Source organism: Pteropus medius, unplaced genomic scaffold (genome assembly GCF_902729225.1).
Source record: "Pteropus medius unplaced genomic scaffold, Ma_sr-lr_union100, whole genome shotgun sequence".
In the NCBI taxonomy this organism is placed as follows: Eukaryota; Metazoa; Chordata; class Mammalia; order Chiroptera; family Pteropodidae; genus Pteropus; species Pteropus medius.
Window position 1 is genome coordinate 1,745,133 of NW_024342539.1, and position 16,224 is coordinate 1,761,356.

The 16,224-nt window shown below is 32.5% G+C and overlaps 1 protein-coding gene across 8 annotated transcripts in view; it reads left to right on the plus strand.

The window, feature by feature from the left end:
* SLC26A7 (solute carrier family 26 member 7) overlaps positions 1-16,224 on the plus strand; it is a 139,181-nt gene that overhangs the window by 71,450 nt on the left and 51,507 nt on the right. For all 8 annotated transcript variants that reach the window (XR_005653639.1, XM_039866384.1, XM_039866386.1 and 5 more), the window contains exons 8-11: positions 363-510; positions 3,034-3,147; positions 8,604-8,681; positions 9,686-9,781. Coding sequence is in view for 7 of the 8 variants with exons in the window: in XM_039866384.1 (XP_039722318.1) it covers positions 363-510; positions 3,034-3,147; positions 8,604-8,681; positions 9,686-9,781 (436 nt within the window). In the remaining variant the exon portion in view is untranslated. The remainder of the gene's footprint in view (positions 1-362; positions 511-3,033; positions 3,148-8,603; positions 8,682-9,685; positions 9,782-16,224) is intronic.

Here is a 16,224-nt window from a genome sequence, read left to right on the forward strand (position 1 = left end):
AGAGTCTAACGCCAGCCAAATAAATATTTGGAAAGTTTCAAATAAAAGTAATTTCTAGATGTGCTTTTGTTCTGATTCAGGAAATTTTTGTCTAGTCTGAGTTTCTAAAACATAACCTGAATTCCTTGGGTGTAAATGACCAAAGCATGGAGTTGTCCCTGTGGTGTTCCTTGTGATTTTGCTTTTCTGCTAATTAGTGTTGAAAAGAAAAGGCTTCCAAGGACATGGCTGCTTGGTTTTCTCATGGTTATTTTACTTATTCTATGTCAACTTCAGAGTCATTACCACACTCGAATTCATTGCAAGTTGTTACAGAAATTTCATGAAAGTTGATGGTTTCATTATAATATTTCTTTTCACAGAATTCCTCCACCTAAAGCTCCTTCAATGAATGTCCTCTCTGCAGTAATCACAGAAGCTTTGGGAGTGGCACTTGTAGGCTATGTGGCTTCACTGGCTCTTGCTCAAGGATCTGCCAAAAAATTCAAATATTCAGTTGATGATAACCAGGTGGAGTATGCCTAAGCCCTTCTCCACAGCTGTTGTATCATTGTACTGTGTATTCCAACATACTAAAAATGTTGAACTTATGAAAAATATAACTTGCCTAAATGTTTAGAAAGAATGGGTAGAACAAAACAAAAGACAAATCCCTAAATCATTCAAAGAAAGCTAAAAATCTGGCCTTCATGGGTTGGTGTGTAATTTTATTTTTAGAAAAAGAGACATCTTGATTTTCTTTTTAATTTGCTTCTGGGAGAGTATCTAAATATATTTTTCATTGCATACTTTGAAAAATTATGGATTTTAAAGTGCATTAGGTCTGCAGAAGCAGCTGCAGAATCCTGGTTACAAACACCAATTACCTCTGTCTAAATCTCACTCTAATACTATGTGTCTATAATTGTTTCTATGCTCCAGTTTTGACATCTGTAGAAAAGCAGTTTCATTCATTCAACAGATGTGTATTGATCCTCACTAATGTACCAGGCACTGGTCTAGGAACGGGGGATATAATAGTGTACGACACAAGTCATGTCTTTCCTAATCTCAGAATCTCCCAATGGCTTCCTATGGTACTTATATAAAAAGCCTCTTAACCAAGATTTACTGTATAAAGCCCTACATGTCTTGCCAACATCCCTTTTTGTCTCTGATATCATATCCTTTTTATATTCTGTTCTAGTCACACTTACTGCTTTGCTTATTCTTGAACCTACTAGTCATGTTTCTAGCTCAGGACATTTGCATTTGCTTTTCCCTTTTCCGGGAACTGTGTTTTCTCAGATATTTGCGTGCCTCCTTTGTTCAAATGTTTCTTTCTTAGGGAGGCCTTCATTGGTAAGCTAAAGTATTAAACTCTAGATTTCTCACTCCCTCCTCCGCTTTACTTACCATATTCATCTTATTTATGATCAGCCTTCCCTCACTAGAAGGCCAGTTCTGTAAGGGCAGGAATGTTTGTGTTGCTTACTGGCAACAAGAGAGGCAGGAAAACATTAGGTTTTTACAATAATCCAGGTGAAATTTGTTGACTTGGACCAGGATGTAGCAATTGAAGAAATGAAAAGTAGACAGATTCTGGATTGTATATGGATGCTACCTGGGAAAAAGGGAAGGGGTCAAGAATATTGTTATGTGCTGCTTAATGACAGGGATACATTCAGAGAAATATATTGTTAGGCAATTTTGTTGTTGTGCAAATATGACAGAGTGCACTTACAGAAACCTAGATAGTATAGTCTACTACACATCTAGGCTATATGGTATAGCCTGTTGGTCTTAGGCTACAAACCTGTACAGCATGTTACTATATAAGACCACACGAGATTAAATCAAGCACAAGAAAAAATGATACAAACCAGAGACTTGGTATACATGAAATGTATGAGGTTGCTATGGGAGTAACAGGGTATATTGTTTTACAACAAAATTTTTTTTAGTAAGTACAAAGAGTACCTTCTAAAATATTGATAAAAAGTGTAGTATAGTAAAATACATAAACCAGGGACATAGCCATTTATTATCATTCTCAGGTTTTGCGTACTGTATGTACCATATACTTTTATACAATTGGCAGTGCAGTTGGTTTGTTGACACCAGCATCACCACAAACATGAGTAATATGTTGCACTCCAATGTTACAATGGCTATCACATTACTAAATGATAGGAATTTTTCTGCTCTATATAATTTTATGAGTCTACTCTATGTGATCTGTCATTGACTAAAACATCATTATGAGGCACATGACTGTATCTGTAAAGCTTAGGCTCAAACATTTGGAATTTGGGATGTGGAAGAATGTGAGAGGACCAGGTTAGGGGTGGTATACTTGATTAAGTTTGGGATACTTATTAGCCATCCAAATGGAGGTGGCTGAATGGCAGGTTGGCTATATGAGTCTGAAGTTCATAAAAATGGTCCAGGCTAGAGATAGAAATGTGGGAGTAATCAGTGTGTATTTTGGTAGCTAAGATATAGATAGAGAAATGGTGCAATATTTATGATTGGCTAGATGAGAAAGAACCTGTATTGAGAAATGGTGGCCAAGGAGGTGGGAGGAAACCAGGAGGATATGAGGTCCTAGAAAAATCTAGAAGGAGACTTAAAGAAAGAGGAAGTGAGCAATTGTGTCAAATGCTGCTTTTAGGCCAAGTAACGTAGGAATTGACCATTGGATTTAGCATTGTGGAAGTCACGGAGTGGTGGGAACCAAAGCCTTGATTATAGTGATTTAAAAAATAGGAGAGAAATTGGCAACAGATAACAAATATCTTGTACTTTCCTATAAGGTTGTTATGAGGAGAGATAGAGTTAGAGATAGAGATAGAGATAGAGATAGAGATAGAGATAGAGATAGAGATAGAGATAGATAGAGATAGAGATAGAAATATATTTACAATGGTTAAATCACAACTAATGGAGAGAACAGAAATTTAATACAAATGAGTTATTGACAAGTTGTACCTGTGGTCTGAAAAGTTGATTGTTACTATGAAATGATATGTTCTCTTATTATCAATCTTTTAGGAACTGTTGGCTCATGGCCTCAGCAATGTGATTTCTTCATTTTTCTTCTGCATACCAAGCGCTGCTGCCATGGGAAGGACTGCTGGACTATACAGCACAGGAGCAAAGACACAGGTACTTTATCATCTAGCAGGGACAAAATAACTGCTGTGCCTTTACTCTCCTTCCAGGAGAATGGTTGAGTGAGCTTCTCTCTAAAGTCCTGAAAATATTTCTACTTCTTCAATTTTTTTCTCACTAGTTTCAAAGAAGTCTGTCTCTTTTGTCTTTCTTCTGAATGATCCTTCCAGAAACTCAACGATTTCCATTAGCTCTAAAAAAAATTCTGTTCTAATGGCAATTTTATTGTGGCAACCTTTGAGCCAGAGCTCCCTCTAGTGGCACTCTAACCTTGTTTTTTGCTAAGCTAACCAATTTGAAACTGCCATTTTTGTGCACTTTCTTTAAATAAAATGAAATAAATTACATGCAAAATTAGTTATTGACACTGAAATTCAGGTATATGTAGATATACAGGTATGTGACTTAGTAATAAGATGTCTGTGCTCATTTGAGGTTAAAGAAACAATTACATATTTTTATTTTGACAATAAAATATTGTCAAAATATATAAAGAAACAATTACATATTTTTATTTGAGTGGCTGCTATATACCAGGTATTATGCTGGATACTGATAAGATGAGAATGATAATAATGAAAATGTAGCAGTGATGATGATAATGATATTGGTGTTTGTGGAAGCATATATTGAGTTTTGTGCCAGGCATTGCCTGTCATTTACATACTATATAAATGAACTCATTCAACCCTTTAGACAGCTCTGAAGGAAGTATAATTATTATTCTCAGTTCCCACATGATAAAAGTTGAGGAAAAGAGGATTAAAGTAAATTATCCTGGTCACAGAGCTAAGGAGCTAACAGAGCTGAAATTTGAACCCAGACAGATTTATTCTAAATCTTGTATTCTTAACTACTGTTCTATACAAGAAAATTCACGTATATGTTAATATAAAAATTAACATTAACAGCTATCTATTATTAAAACAATCCACATTTGTTTAAAATCAAAATTGAATAAAAATTTATAAAACATTTTATGTAATAATTCAAACATTTATAAGAGACCAACTTATAGTAAGTCTTTTTGGGAGTGATTGGAAGAATAAATTTGAAAAGGATATAGTTCTTGACCTTGGGGAGCAAGTAGCAGGAGAAATATGGGTAAATAGATGTTAAAATACAACATAAAACTAATAATAAATTATTGATGAATAATAACTCATGGAGCAGAGGAGAATGTATAATGATTTGTCAAATAATTGCCACAACTCATCAGCTAAGAAGTGAAATCCTCATTCATCCTTGTTTTACATGACAATTTAATCAAATTTTATGTAGTTAGTGACTTCGAGCATAGCTTTGTCACATGTATGGGCATAAACATTTTACAAACTGTACTTTCTAATGTGTCAGACCTAAATCTGAATGTTTAATAAGTAGCGTACTCAAGTATCATCCCTTACTTTAAAGATTTTTTTATCTATAAAATTCTAGCATTCTATAGTAGTTTCTACTTGGTTTCTCCTGAGGGTGAGTATATTAGGTTTCTTTTCTTCATGTTCAGGTTAGATAAGTAAAGGGAATGGTTAAGGGCATGGATTGCAGAGCCTGGGCCTGTGTTCTGGCTCCACCACTGGTGATTGGGTGACTTAGCTTACATAATTTGACCTCTCTAAGCTAAGAGGCCTTGGCTGTTAAAGTAATTATTATAAGGACTAAATTATAAGGATTAAATTAATTAATATAAGGATTAAATGCATTAATACATGCTTATTTAGCACAATGCCTAAGCACCAAATAAATGCTCTTTCAAAGTTAACTATCACTAATTTTATTATTATTACTAAGTATTTTTATAATAAATATTATAATTATAATGAATATTATAGTAAAATATTTTCAGAATTTTTTGTTCAACATTTAATATTAAGATATTCTGGTTTGGTTGGGATGCAGAAAGTCAGTTTCTAGTCTAAGTTGCTCCTCCAACTAGCTGGGGAGCTTGAGCAAGTTAGCATCTTCATGATCACATGAACAGAGAAGATTGGAATAGAATCTATAAGATTTCTTCCACCTAGAGTGTGTTCCATATCTGGGTTTCCTTAGGCATTTATTGCTTTTCTAGTTACTATTTTAGTAACAACAAAACCATCTAATTAATCTTTGTAACTTTCAATATTTAATTCTGAAAGATAATATGCTGAGAAAACATGCAGTTATTTTTAAATCTGGAATTTTTCTTACTTTTCTTTTTTCATTTCTCTAATTAATAGGGAAAGAATAGAGAAGAGGTCTTCTCTGTTCCAAAGGCCATACATTTGAATGATTAGAACAACAGAACTTTTCTAAGGATTTTCCATTTAAGAGTTATTTTCGGCATGGTTTTCTATTCATCGGATTTCTGAAGAAATAAAAGAAATATAATAAAACAGTAGTTCAGGGGAATAAGGCTTGGCAACAGAGTATTTTATACTGTTCTGCTTGTTGAGATGGTCACTAATCTGTTCAACAATTCCCATTAAATTGCACAGAGAAATAAAGGGCAAAGGGATTAAGAAGTACAAATGGATAGTTACAAAATAGACATGGAGATATAAAGTGTAGCATAAGGAAAATAATGTAATAAATATGTAAGGGGAAAAAGGGATGCTAGATTTAGTGGGGTGATCACTTTGTGTGTTATGTGGATCTCTAATCACTATGCTTACAACTGAAACGTATGTTATTGTATGCCAACTATAATTGAAAAAACTCATTCAATTGTAAAATGTAAATACAAGCAACTAATTGTCTATTAAATTTCAATAAAGATGAAAAAAATTCCACAGAGAAGGAATCTGTTATGTGCATATCCAAATAAAGGATGTTTTCCCATAGTAATCATTTTAGACTTTTAGCATGGCAACTGTTAAGTTTATGTGGGTATAACTGATAACTGAACTGAAATGGTTTGCTGAAGGCACTGGATAAACCAAGTCTTGAAAGTTTTGTTATAAATAGGCTCTTTATGAAACCAGTTTTGTGTGTGTGAAGACTTCATAAAACAATTCCTTAGATAGCTCTATATCTTTAAAGGACTAGACTTATACCCAGTAAATCAATCTAGAAGAATTAAAAACTCTTCAACTCTTAGGCTAAGGACTACTAACTAAAAAACCTTATATTTGTTGATTATTTCACTAATCGACTCATTAAATATTATCAATATTTCTGTAGAAACTTATCTTTTTTCAAAATATTTTTTATTTTTATGGTTGTCATACAATATTATATTAGTTTTGGGTATACAACATAGTGATTAGACATTTATATAACTTACAAAGTGATCACCTTGAAAATACCCAGCTGAAGATGTACACAGTTATTACAATATTATTGACTATATTCTTTATGCTATAATTTACACACTCATGACTATTTTGTAACTACCAATATGTATTTCTTAATCACTACCCCTCTTTCACTTCCTCAAGCCCCCTCCTGTCTGGCAACCCTCAAAATGTTCTCTGTTTCTACGAGTTTGTTTCTGTTTTGTTTATTTTGTTTTTTGATTCTACATGTAAGTGAAATCATATAGTATTTGTCTTTCTCTTACTCTATGCAGCACAATACCCTCTAGGTTCATCCACATGTTGCAGATGGCAAGGTTTCATTCATTTTTCACTTATTAATTAATTAATTAGTTAATTAATTAATTTTTATTTATTTTTATGACTGAGTAGTATTCCAATATGTGTATGTATATACGTACCCACATATATCACTTGTTTATCCATTCATCCATTAATGGACACTCAGGTTGCCTCCATATCTTGGCTATTGTAAATAATGCTGCCATGAACACATGATTTACATGTCTCTTCAAGGTAGTATTTTGGGTTTCTTCAGTTAAATACCCAGAAGTGGAATTACTGGGTCCTTCTGTGTCTCTTTTTAAAGCTTTTCTTTTAAAGTCTATTTTGTCTGGTATAAGTATTGTTATCCCAGATCTTTTTTTCATTTCCATTTTCATGAATATCTTTTTTATCCCTTGACTTCCAGTCTGTGAGTATCTTTCAGTCTAAAGTGAGTCTCTTGTAGGCATAATATTTTGTTTAAAAGTTCTTATCATATAAAATCATCAGTTATTACTAAATTATCAGTTTAGTGTCAGTTTGATATGCACTGTAACTTTTTTTTTATAGGCAATCTTTAGTTTTCTAATGACTTAATTCTCACAAAGAGATTTTTCTCCTTTATATGCTAGGGAGTGCTGGCAATAAGTTCCACTAAATATGGAAGAAACTTGTGTCTAGCTTCTTTCACTTAGTTAATAGTTTTGAGTTTCATACCTGCTGTTGCATACATTGATAGCCTGTTCTTTTGTATTGCTGAATAGTATTCTACTGTAATAATATACCACAATTTGTTTTTCTATTTACCAATTAATGGACATTTCAGCTTTTTACAAATTTTAGTGTTTATTAATTAAGCTTTTATAAGTATTCACATATACATATTTGCATAGACATATGTTTTTATTTTTCTTAAATAGTTCTGGGATATATAGTTAGTATATGCATAACTTCATAAAAAACTGCTAAACTATTTTCAAAGTGGCTACACCATATTCCATTCCTACCAGCAATGTCTGGGAACTTTAGTTGCTCTAAACCCTTGCCAGCCCTTAATGTTAATTGATTATTTATTTGTTTATATACTTATTTTTAATGTTAGCCATTCGAATAGGTCCCGATTCACTCTTATTTCTTTATAATGATATTCTAGTCAGCTTTTTGGTCTTTTTTTTCTCCTGTTAGACTGATAGTTTGGCCCAGTGTTTTTGTTTAGTCATGAATATTTGCTTATGTGAAATCAGGTTCTCCATCAAGTGGAGCACAGCTAGGAGTCATGTGATTTGAATTGTCTTTTGTCGGCAGATTGAGTTGGTTAGAACAAGATACTAGTGACTTTTCAGGATTAATAAAATTAAGTCTGATTCACTGCAGAGACTTCTCCCATATTCCATATAACTGTTTCATATGAGAGTGCTTCCTAACAAATAACTCTCTCAAAAAAAAAAAAAAAAAGAAAGAAAATTTATCATCGGCAAAGAAAAACCCTAAACTGAGTACTCAGTTATTACCCAAACAACTCCCTAGGAAGCGAGCAGAGGAGTCAAGCTGAACAGCAGGCTAAAAGGCTTTTAATTAAAGTGCCACCTTCACCATAAAACAACTACAAAAAGCCATCAATGTAACGTTTGGTAAAAGTTGATGATGTCCTATTTCTTAGTGTGGAATTACTTTTCTCTTGTCATTAACTTAATTTGATTGTACTAGTTTGTCAGCTCTTATGTTTGGGTTCTGTCAGTTGCAAAATATAGATAATGATCCTATGCAATTTAACAATCACATGCCTACAGCTTATCTCTTCTAAACAAGATAAACTAAGAATTATATTTTCCCCCTATAACTTTGGAATAATAAGAAAGTTCAAGGTTTTTTTGTATGTCTTGTATTTTACAGGTGGCTTGTCTAATATCTTGCATTTTCGTCCTGATGGTCATTTATGCAATAGGACCTTTGCTTTACTGGCTTCCCATGGTACAGTAATCCATTTTCATGATCTACTTTTTAAGTTTACTTTAAATGAGAATTATTGTGTATTAACATTTCTTAAAAGAGTAACTTCAATGATCCTAATGTGTCACCCATTAATGATTCATGTGTCATTCATGTGACAAAATTAATGAGTTAATGAAGGAGAAATGGAAAAAGATGGCATTTGATAGGCGAAGAATGCGAGGGTACCATGACTATTTTCTAATTATTAGGCTCTTGTATAAAAATAGCATAATGGAATTCGATTCATTCTGTGCTCATTTAAAGAGAAAAATTTTATCAGAACTTGAGCTGTTAAAAAATGTGTAGTGGGCAAGAGAGTAGGGAACAGAATGCATCTTGCCACCTTTAGCATATATTTATAAAAAGTGACTCAGAACACTAGTACCAGTGGTTCACCTTGCCTTTAATAAGTCTGAGGCATGAAAGTTACACAAGTAAGATCCTGGTCTTCATAGAGCCAGAGACAGTTTCAGCCCTTCTTGTTCTAATTCTTCATTTATATAGTGAGATTAAATCATTTCCACTAGAGGATTTTTCAATAATTAAGTTTACTTTTCAAGAGAGTTATAAATACCTTCAGGTGAAACCATATAATTGATACTCAAGACAATTGTAAAGAAATACATGATATATTTAATTTCTGCAACCAACAAACTTCAAACAAATGGTTATAAATAATTATTATAAAGTTAAGAGGACATATAGCAATCATTATGACATTCATCCTTATCATTTATTTCTTTTTCCTTCTTCCTAATTTTTTAGAATGACACAAATTCTACCCTGTGATTTTCTAGAATTGTCATTATATTCCTGAAATAGGTTAGTCCTAAACAAAATAAATATTATTTTATTCTTCTAAATGGTGATTGCTTTTCTCTAGTAAATATTTTAAAAACAAATGAATAAAAATAACTTTAGTCTTTTAAATTTAGATTAAAATCTTTATATTGTTTGTTCATCAACTTATTTCTTATTTGTAGTGTGTTCTTGCAAGTATTATTGTCGTGGGACTGAAGGGAATGTTAATACAGTTTCGGGATTTAAAAAAATATTGGAATGTGGATAAAATCGATTGGGTAAGTAGAAATTTGACCTAAAATTTTCCTCTTTGGCTTAAACACATGTTATAAAATAACTTTTAATACTTCAATTTTAAGAAAATAAGTTTTAGTCATTTGAGACTTGTATACTTTACGAACTACCATTTACTTTTTCAAAATCTTAATAAAAACATTAAAATATAAAATGTCTTTTTTTCTTATATGGCATGGAATTTTGTCAAATTTTGATTGACGTGTTGTTTGAGAACTTTTAAAGAAATGCTAACTAACATGAGTGAATTAGGGGTTCCTAATTTTTTCTATGAATTGATTTTAACAGTGAAGCTAATCAAAGAAATGTAGACTAATAGAAATATTACCATTTATAACATGTATGAAAAACCAGCATTAATTGCTAAGATATATGTACTACATTGATATGGGGTGAACATATTAATAGTGATCATATTCATTCTAAATATAAAAAGTCTCATGAACTGTGTTTTAAATGGGTTACATTGAGAGGATCGTTATGTTAATAGGATATTGCCAGCAACAGATTAAATTATACTGAAGAATGATAAAGTGTGGCTTCTACTAACAGAAATGCTTAACCTACTTATCCTAGAGAAAAGCCTCTATGCAAGAACATCCAGAATTCTTTACCTCTTCACTATGAGTGAAGTATTTCATGAGTACCCTCTGTTTGGCTCTACTATGAAGCTCACCATTATGGAAATAAAATTTTCTATGTATTTCTTCTCCTTCAGATTTTTTTTGCTCTGAGACTTTGGAGGATCCTTTATGCTGGTGCCTACTTTCATATTCCTTCTAAGGCTTAAAATTACTTAGCTCCTACCAAAGTATAATGGTGGGTGCCATGGGTATAATGTTGGGTGCCATGGGTAATACAAAGATGAATAAAGAACTACTTACCCACTCTTGATATTTATGTTTGTGCAGCAAACACTTATGCAAAGCATACTACAACATGAACTAGAAGCAGAAGTACAAGCTTAGTGATGGGGGGAATTAGAGACTGGGACATTTAATTTGGACTGGGTTAATGTGAAAGACTCTCACAACGGAGCTGAAATGTGACTTGAAGGAACAATATTTTTTAGACAGGCCAAGAGGCCAAAATTAGCCAGGCTACTAGAGGATTGTGACTTTTTAAAGGTGATATATGTGAGGTAGCACATGGAAATAGATGCACATTTAATCAATAAGCTATTTGATAATCCTATAATAAAGGTGTTTCTAAGAAACTCAGTAATCACCTAAGAGAGAGCACATTACCATATATGAAGTGGAGAGGTGTCACCAGAGGTTTCTTCCAGGAAATTATGGGTAGAACATACAGTATGAGGGTGGTAGTAAAAACAGACAGGGTTGAAAAAGTTAAGAATGGGTTGGACTAGAAAAGGTTGCTATGTCCTACAGAGAAGACTAGACTTCATCTTGAAGGCAGCGAGGTATCACTGAAAGGGGAAATAGAGATATGATTTATGTACTAGGAAGATTACTTAAGTAATTTGAGGAAGATGGATCAAACTGATAAAGTATGCAGCAGTTGGAGCACTGCTTTAGTAATTCGGGCAAACAAATGAGGAAGACCTGAACCAAAACTGAAATCGTGAGATTCAAGAGGAGGAAGTAGATTTGAAAAACATTAAAAATGTTCCATTATTTAGCCCTCACCACCAATTCATCATATAAAGTGCAGCAGTCTAGAATGACTTCTAAGTTTTTAGTTAGGAGCATCGCTGGAGGAAGATGACATCATTCACTGAGTTATAGAACATGGAATACTGTTTAAATGCATTTAGTGGTTACCTTTAGTCTTTTTTTTTTTTTTACATAGGTTCTCATTCCCGAGTTATTTCCATTCATCACTTTGTTTTCTGTATGTCATCACTAAAGAGGCTTATGTAGTTTATACTCCCTGAGCGTGGTGAAAACAGCCACCTGTTTTCTTCTTATACTAGAAGAAAGTCTCTGACTGAGTCTAAAATGTTTCCCTCAGGACTTTTTAGACTTGATATTACATTTAGGCATTGAAAGATAAGGCAGAGAAATCACATATCAACATGATATCTTTTTACTTTATGTGAGTTTGTTTTTCTAAAGAGATGTTCAAGAAGTTCTTTCTTACCTATGAAGTTTGGTATTAATAAGAATATTTCTTTTAGTTGAATACCCAGTATCAAATTTCTATGAAAGTGACATATCATCTTGATCTCAGAATCAATAATTACATAGAAAATTTTTTTCCAAATAAATCTTTAAATATTTTTCAAATCTACTTGTTCTGTCCTGTTAATGAATTATGTATTTGTCAATTTTATTATTTTTCTTCATATATATAATTTTCCATGATTTGTGTGTGTGTGTGTGTGTGTGTGTGTGTGTGTGTGTGTGTGTGTGTGTGTGTGGTTTCTCTGGACTTTTCACTGTATTTCTGATTATGTATTTCTGGCTATGAAAATCCCATTTTTAGCTTTAAATTTGGGTTTTATCTCTGTAACGTTTTTTAAAATTAATTAATTAATTTTAATTAGTTTCAAATATACAGTACATGTTTTTTAAATTTATTTATTTATTTTAATTAGTTTTAAATTTATATAGTTTATAAAACTATCCCCCTAATTGCTCCTTCTTTCCTCTGGTTTTCCACCTAGCCAATATATTAATGCTAACTACATTCTCTATGCCATGCTCCCCATCCCCGTGACCATCTCTCAACCTCTAATTTGTACTTCTTTAACCCTTCGGCCCATTCTCCCAGCCCCCAACCCTCTCCTCTCTGTCCATCACCAAATAGTCCACTATATTTGTGTTCATTCATGATTAGTTTGTTCTTTTTGTTCCTTAGATTCCGCATATAAGTGAAACTATATGGTATTTATCTTTCTCTGTCTGACTTATTTCACTGAGCATAATAACCTCTAGGTCCATCCATGTCATTGTGAATGGTAAGATTTAATTTTTTTAACGGCTGAGTACTATTCCATTGTATATATAAACTATAACTTCTTTATATAATCATCTGCTGATGAGCATTTAGGTTGCTTCCATATCTTGGCGATTTGTAAATTGTACTGCCATGAATATTGGGGTGCATAGATTGTTACAAATTATTCTTTTGGTTTTTCTTGGATAAATACCCAGAAGGGAAATTGCTGGGTCAAAAGGTATATCCATTTTTAATTTGTTGAGAAACTCCATATTGTTTTCCATAGCAGCTGCACTAATTTGGAATTCCACAAACAATGTATGAGGGTTCCCTTTTCTCCGCATCTTCTCCAATGCATTTTGTTTTTTTATTTATTGATGATAGCCGTTCTGACAGGTGTGAGGTGATACCTCATTGTGATTTTAATTTGCATTTCTCTGATGATTAGTGACCTTGAGCATCTTTTCATATGTCTATTAGCCATCTGTATTTTCTCTTTGAAGAAGTATCCGTTCAGGTCTTCTGACCATTTTTTAAATTGGATTGTTTGATTTTTTTGTTCTTGAGTTGTACGAGTTCTTTATATATTTTGGATATTAACCTCTTACCAGATGTATCATAAGCAAATATTTTCTTCCAATTAGTAAGCTATCTTTTAGTTTTGTTGATGGTTTCCTTTGCTGTACGAAAACTTTTTAGTTTGATGCAGTCTCATTTGTTTATTTATTCTTTTGTTTCTCTTGCCCAGGAAGATATATCCCCCCCCAAAAAAAAAATTACTGTTAGTAATATCAGAGAGTTTACTGTTTATATTTTCTTCTAGAAGTTTTATGGTTTGTAGTCTTACACTTAAGTCTTTAATTTATTTTGAGTCTATTCCCGTATACTGTGTAAGAAGGTGGTCCAGTTTCTTTTTTTTGCATTTATCTGTCCAATTTTCCCAACATCATTTATCGAAGAGACTGTCTTTACCCCATTGTATATTCTTTCCTCTTTTGTCATATATTAAGTGAGTGTATAGACGAAGATTGATTTCTGAGCTCTCTAATCTATTCCATTGATCAATGTATCTCTTTTTATGCCAGAACCATCAGTTTTGATTATTGTAGCCTTATAGTATAGTTTGATATAAGGTAGTGTGATACCTCCAACTTTGTTCTTATTTATCGAGATTGCTGTGCTATTCAGGATCATTTATAGTTCCATGTAAATTTTAGGATTATTTGTTCTAGCTCTCTGAAAAATGCCATTGGTATTTTGATAGGGATTGCATTGAATCATAGATTGCTTTGAGTAGTATGGCCATTTTAATGATGTTGATTCCTCCTACCATGAGAACAGTTTATGCTTCCATTTATTTGTATCTTTCTCAATTTCTTTTTCAATGACTTATAATTTTCTCAGAACAGGTCTTTTACCTCCTTGGTGAATTTGATTTCCTGGTGTTTTATAGTTTTTCTATGCAATTGTAAATGGGATTGTTTTCTTAATTTCTATTCCCAAAAGTTCATCACTGATGTATAAAAATGCTACTGACTTCTGAATATTTATTGCTACGTTACTGAATTCATTGATCAGTTCTAACAGTTTTTTGGTGGAATCTTTAGGGTTCTCTCTATATAGTATCATGTCATCAGCAGATAACGAAAGGTTTACTTCTTTCTAATTCGGATATCTTTTATTTCTCTGTCTTGTCTGATAGCTGTGGCTAAGACTTCCAATACAATGTTGAAAAGGAGTGGTGAAAGTGGGCATCCTTATCTTGTTCCTGATCTTAAAGAAAATGCCTTTAGTTTTTCTCCATTGAATATGATGTTAGCTGTAGGTTTGTCGTATATGGCCTTTATTATTTTGAGGTATATACCCTCTATTCCCACTTTGCTGAGAGTTTTTATCATAAATGTATTCTGGATTTTGTTGAATGCTTTTTCTGCATCTATTGATATGATCATATGGTTTTTATTTTTTGATTAGTTAATGTGGTGTATCTCATGAATTAATTTGTGGATGTTGTACCAACCTTGCATCCCAGGAATAAATCCAACTTGATCATGATGTATGATATTTTTAATGTATTGCTGAATTCGGATTGCTTATATTCTGTTGAGGACTTTTGCATCAATATTCGTAAGAGATATTGACTTACAGTTTTCTCTTTTTGTAATGTCTTTGTCTAGTTTTGGAATCAAGGTAATGGTGACCTTGTAAAAGGAGTTAGAAGCTTTCCCTCTTCTTTAATTTTTTGGATAAGTTTCAGAAGAATAAGTGCAAATTCTTCTTTGAATGTTTGGTAAAATTTGCCTATGAAGCTACCTGGTCCAGGACTTTTTTTTTTTGTTGAAGTTTTTCATTACTGATTCTATTTCATTTGTGGTAATTGGTCAGTTCAGATTTTCTGTTTCTTCTTGACTCAATCTTGGGAGATTGTATATTTCTAGGAATCTGTCCATTTCTTCCAGATTGTCCAATTTGTTGGCATATAATTGCTCATAGTATTGTCTTATGATTCTTTGTATTTCTGTAGAGTCCATAGTTATGTCTCTTTTATTTCTGATTTTATTTATTTGAGTCCTCTCTCTTTTTTCTTTGATGAGTCTAGTTAAGGGTCTGTCAATTTTGTTTATCCTTTCAAAATACTAGCTCTTGGTTTCATTGATCTTTTGTATTATTTTTATAGACTCTATTTTATTTATTTCCACTCCGATCTTTATTATTTCTTTCCTTCTATTCACTTTGGGTTTTGTTTGCTGTTCTTTTTCTAGTTCTTTTTAGTGTAAGGTTAGATTGTTTATTTGAGCTTTTTCTTGTTTCTGTAGGTAGACCTATATTGCTATGAATTTTCCTCTTAGGACTGCTTTCACTGTGTCCCATAGATTTTGAATCATTGTCTTTTCATTTTCATTTGTTTCTAGTATCTTTTGATTTCCTCCTTGATCTCATTAATAACTCATTCATTGTTTAATAACATGCTATTTAGCCTCCATGTGTTTGTGTATTTTTCAGTTTTTTTTCTTGTAGTTGATTTCTAGTTTCATACCATTTTGATCAAAGAAGACGGTTGATATGATTTCGATCTTCTTAAATTTATTGAAACTTGTTTTGTGTCCTAATATGTGGTCTATCCTAGAAAATGTTCCATGTGCAGTTGAGAAGAATATATATTTTGCTGCTTTGGGGTAAAAATGCTTTGAAAATACCATTAAATCCATTTGGTCTAGTGTGTCTTTTAGGCCCATTGTTTTCTTGTTGATTCTTTGCCTGGAAGATTTGTCCATTAATGTCAATGAGGTGTTAAAGTCTCCTACTATGAGTGTATGACTGTTGATCTCTCCTTTTATGTCAGTCAATAATTGCTTTATGTATGTAAGTGCTCCTATGTTGGGTGCAAATATGTTAGGTTATGTCCTCTTGATTTATTGATCACTTTATCATTTATTGATCACTTGATTTATTGATCACTTTATCATCATGTAATGCTCTTCTTTGTCTCTTATTTTAAAGTCTATTTTATCTGATATAAGTA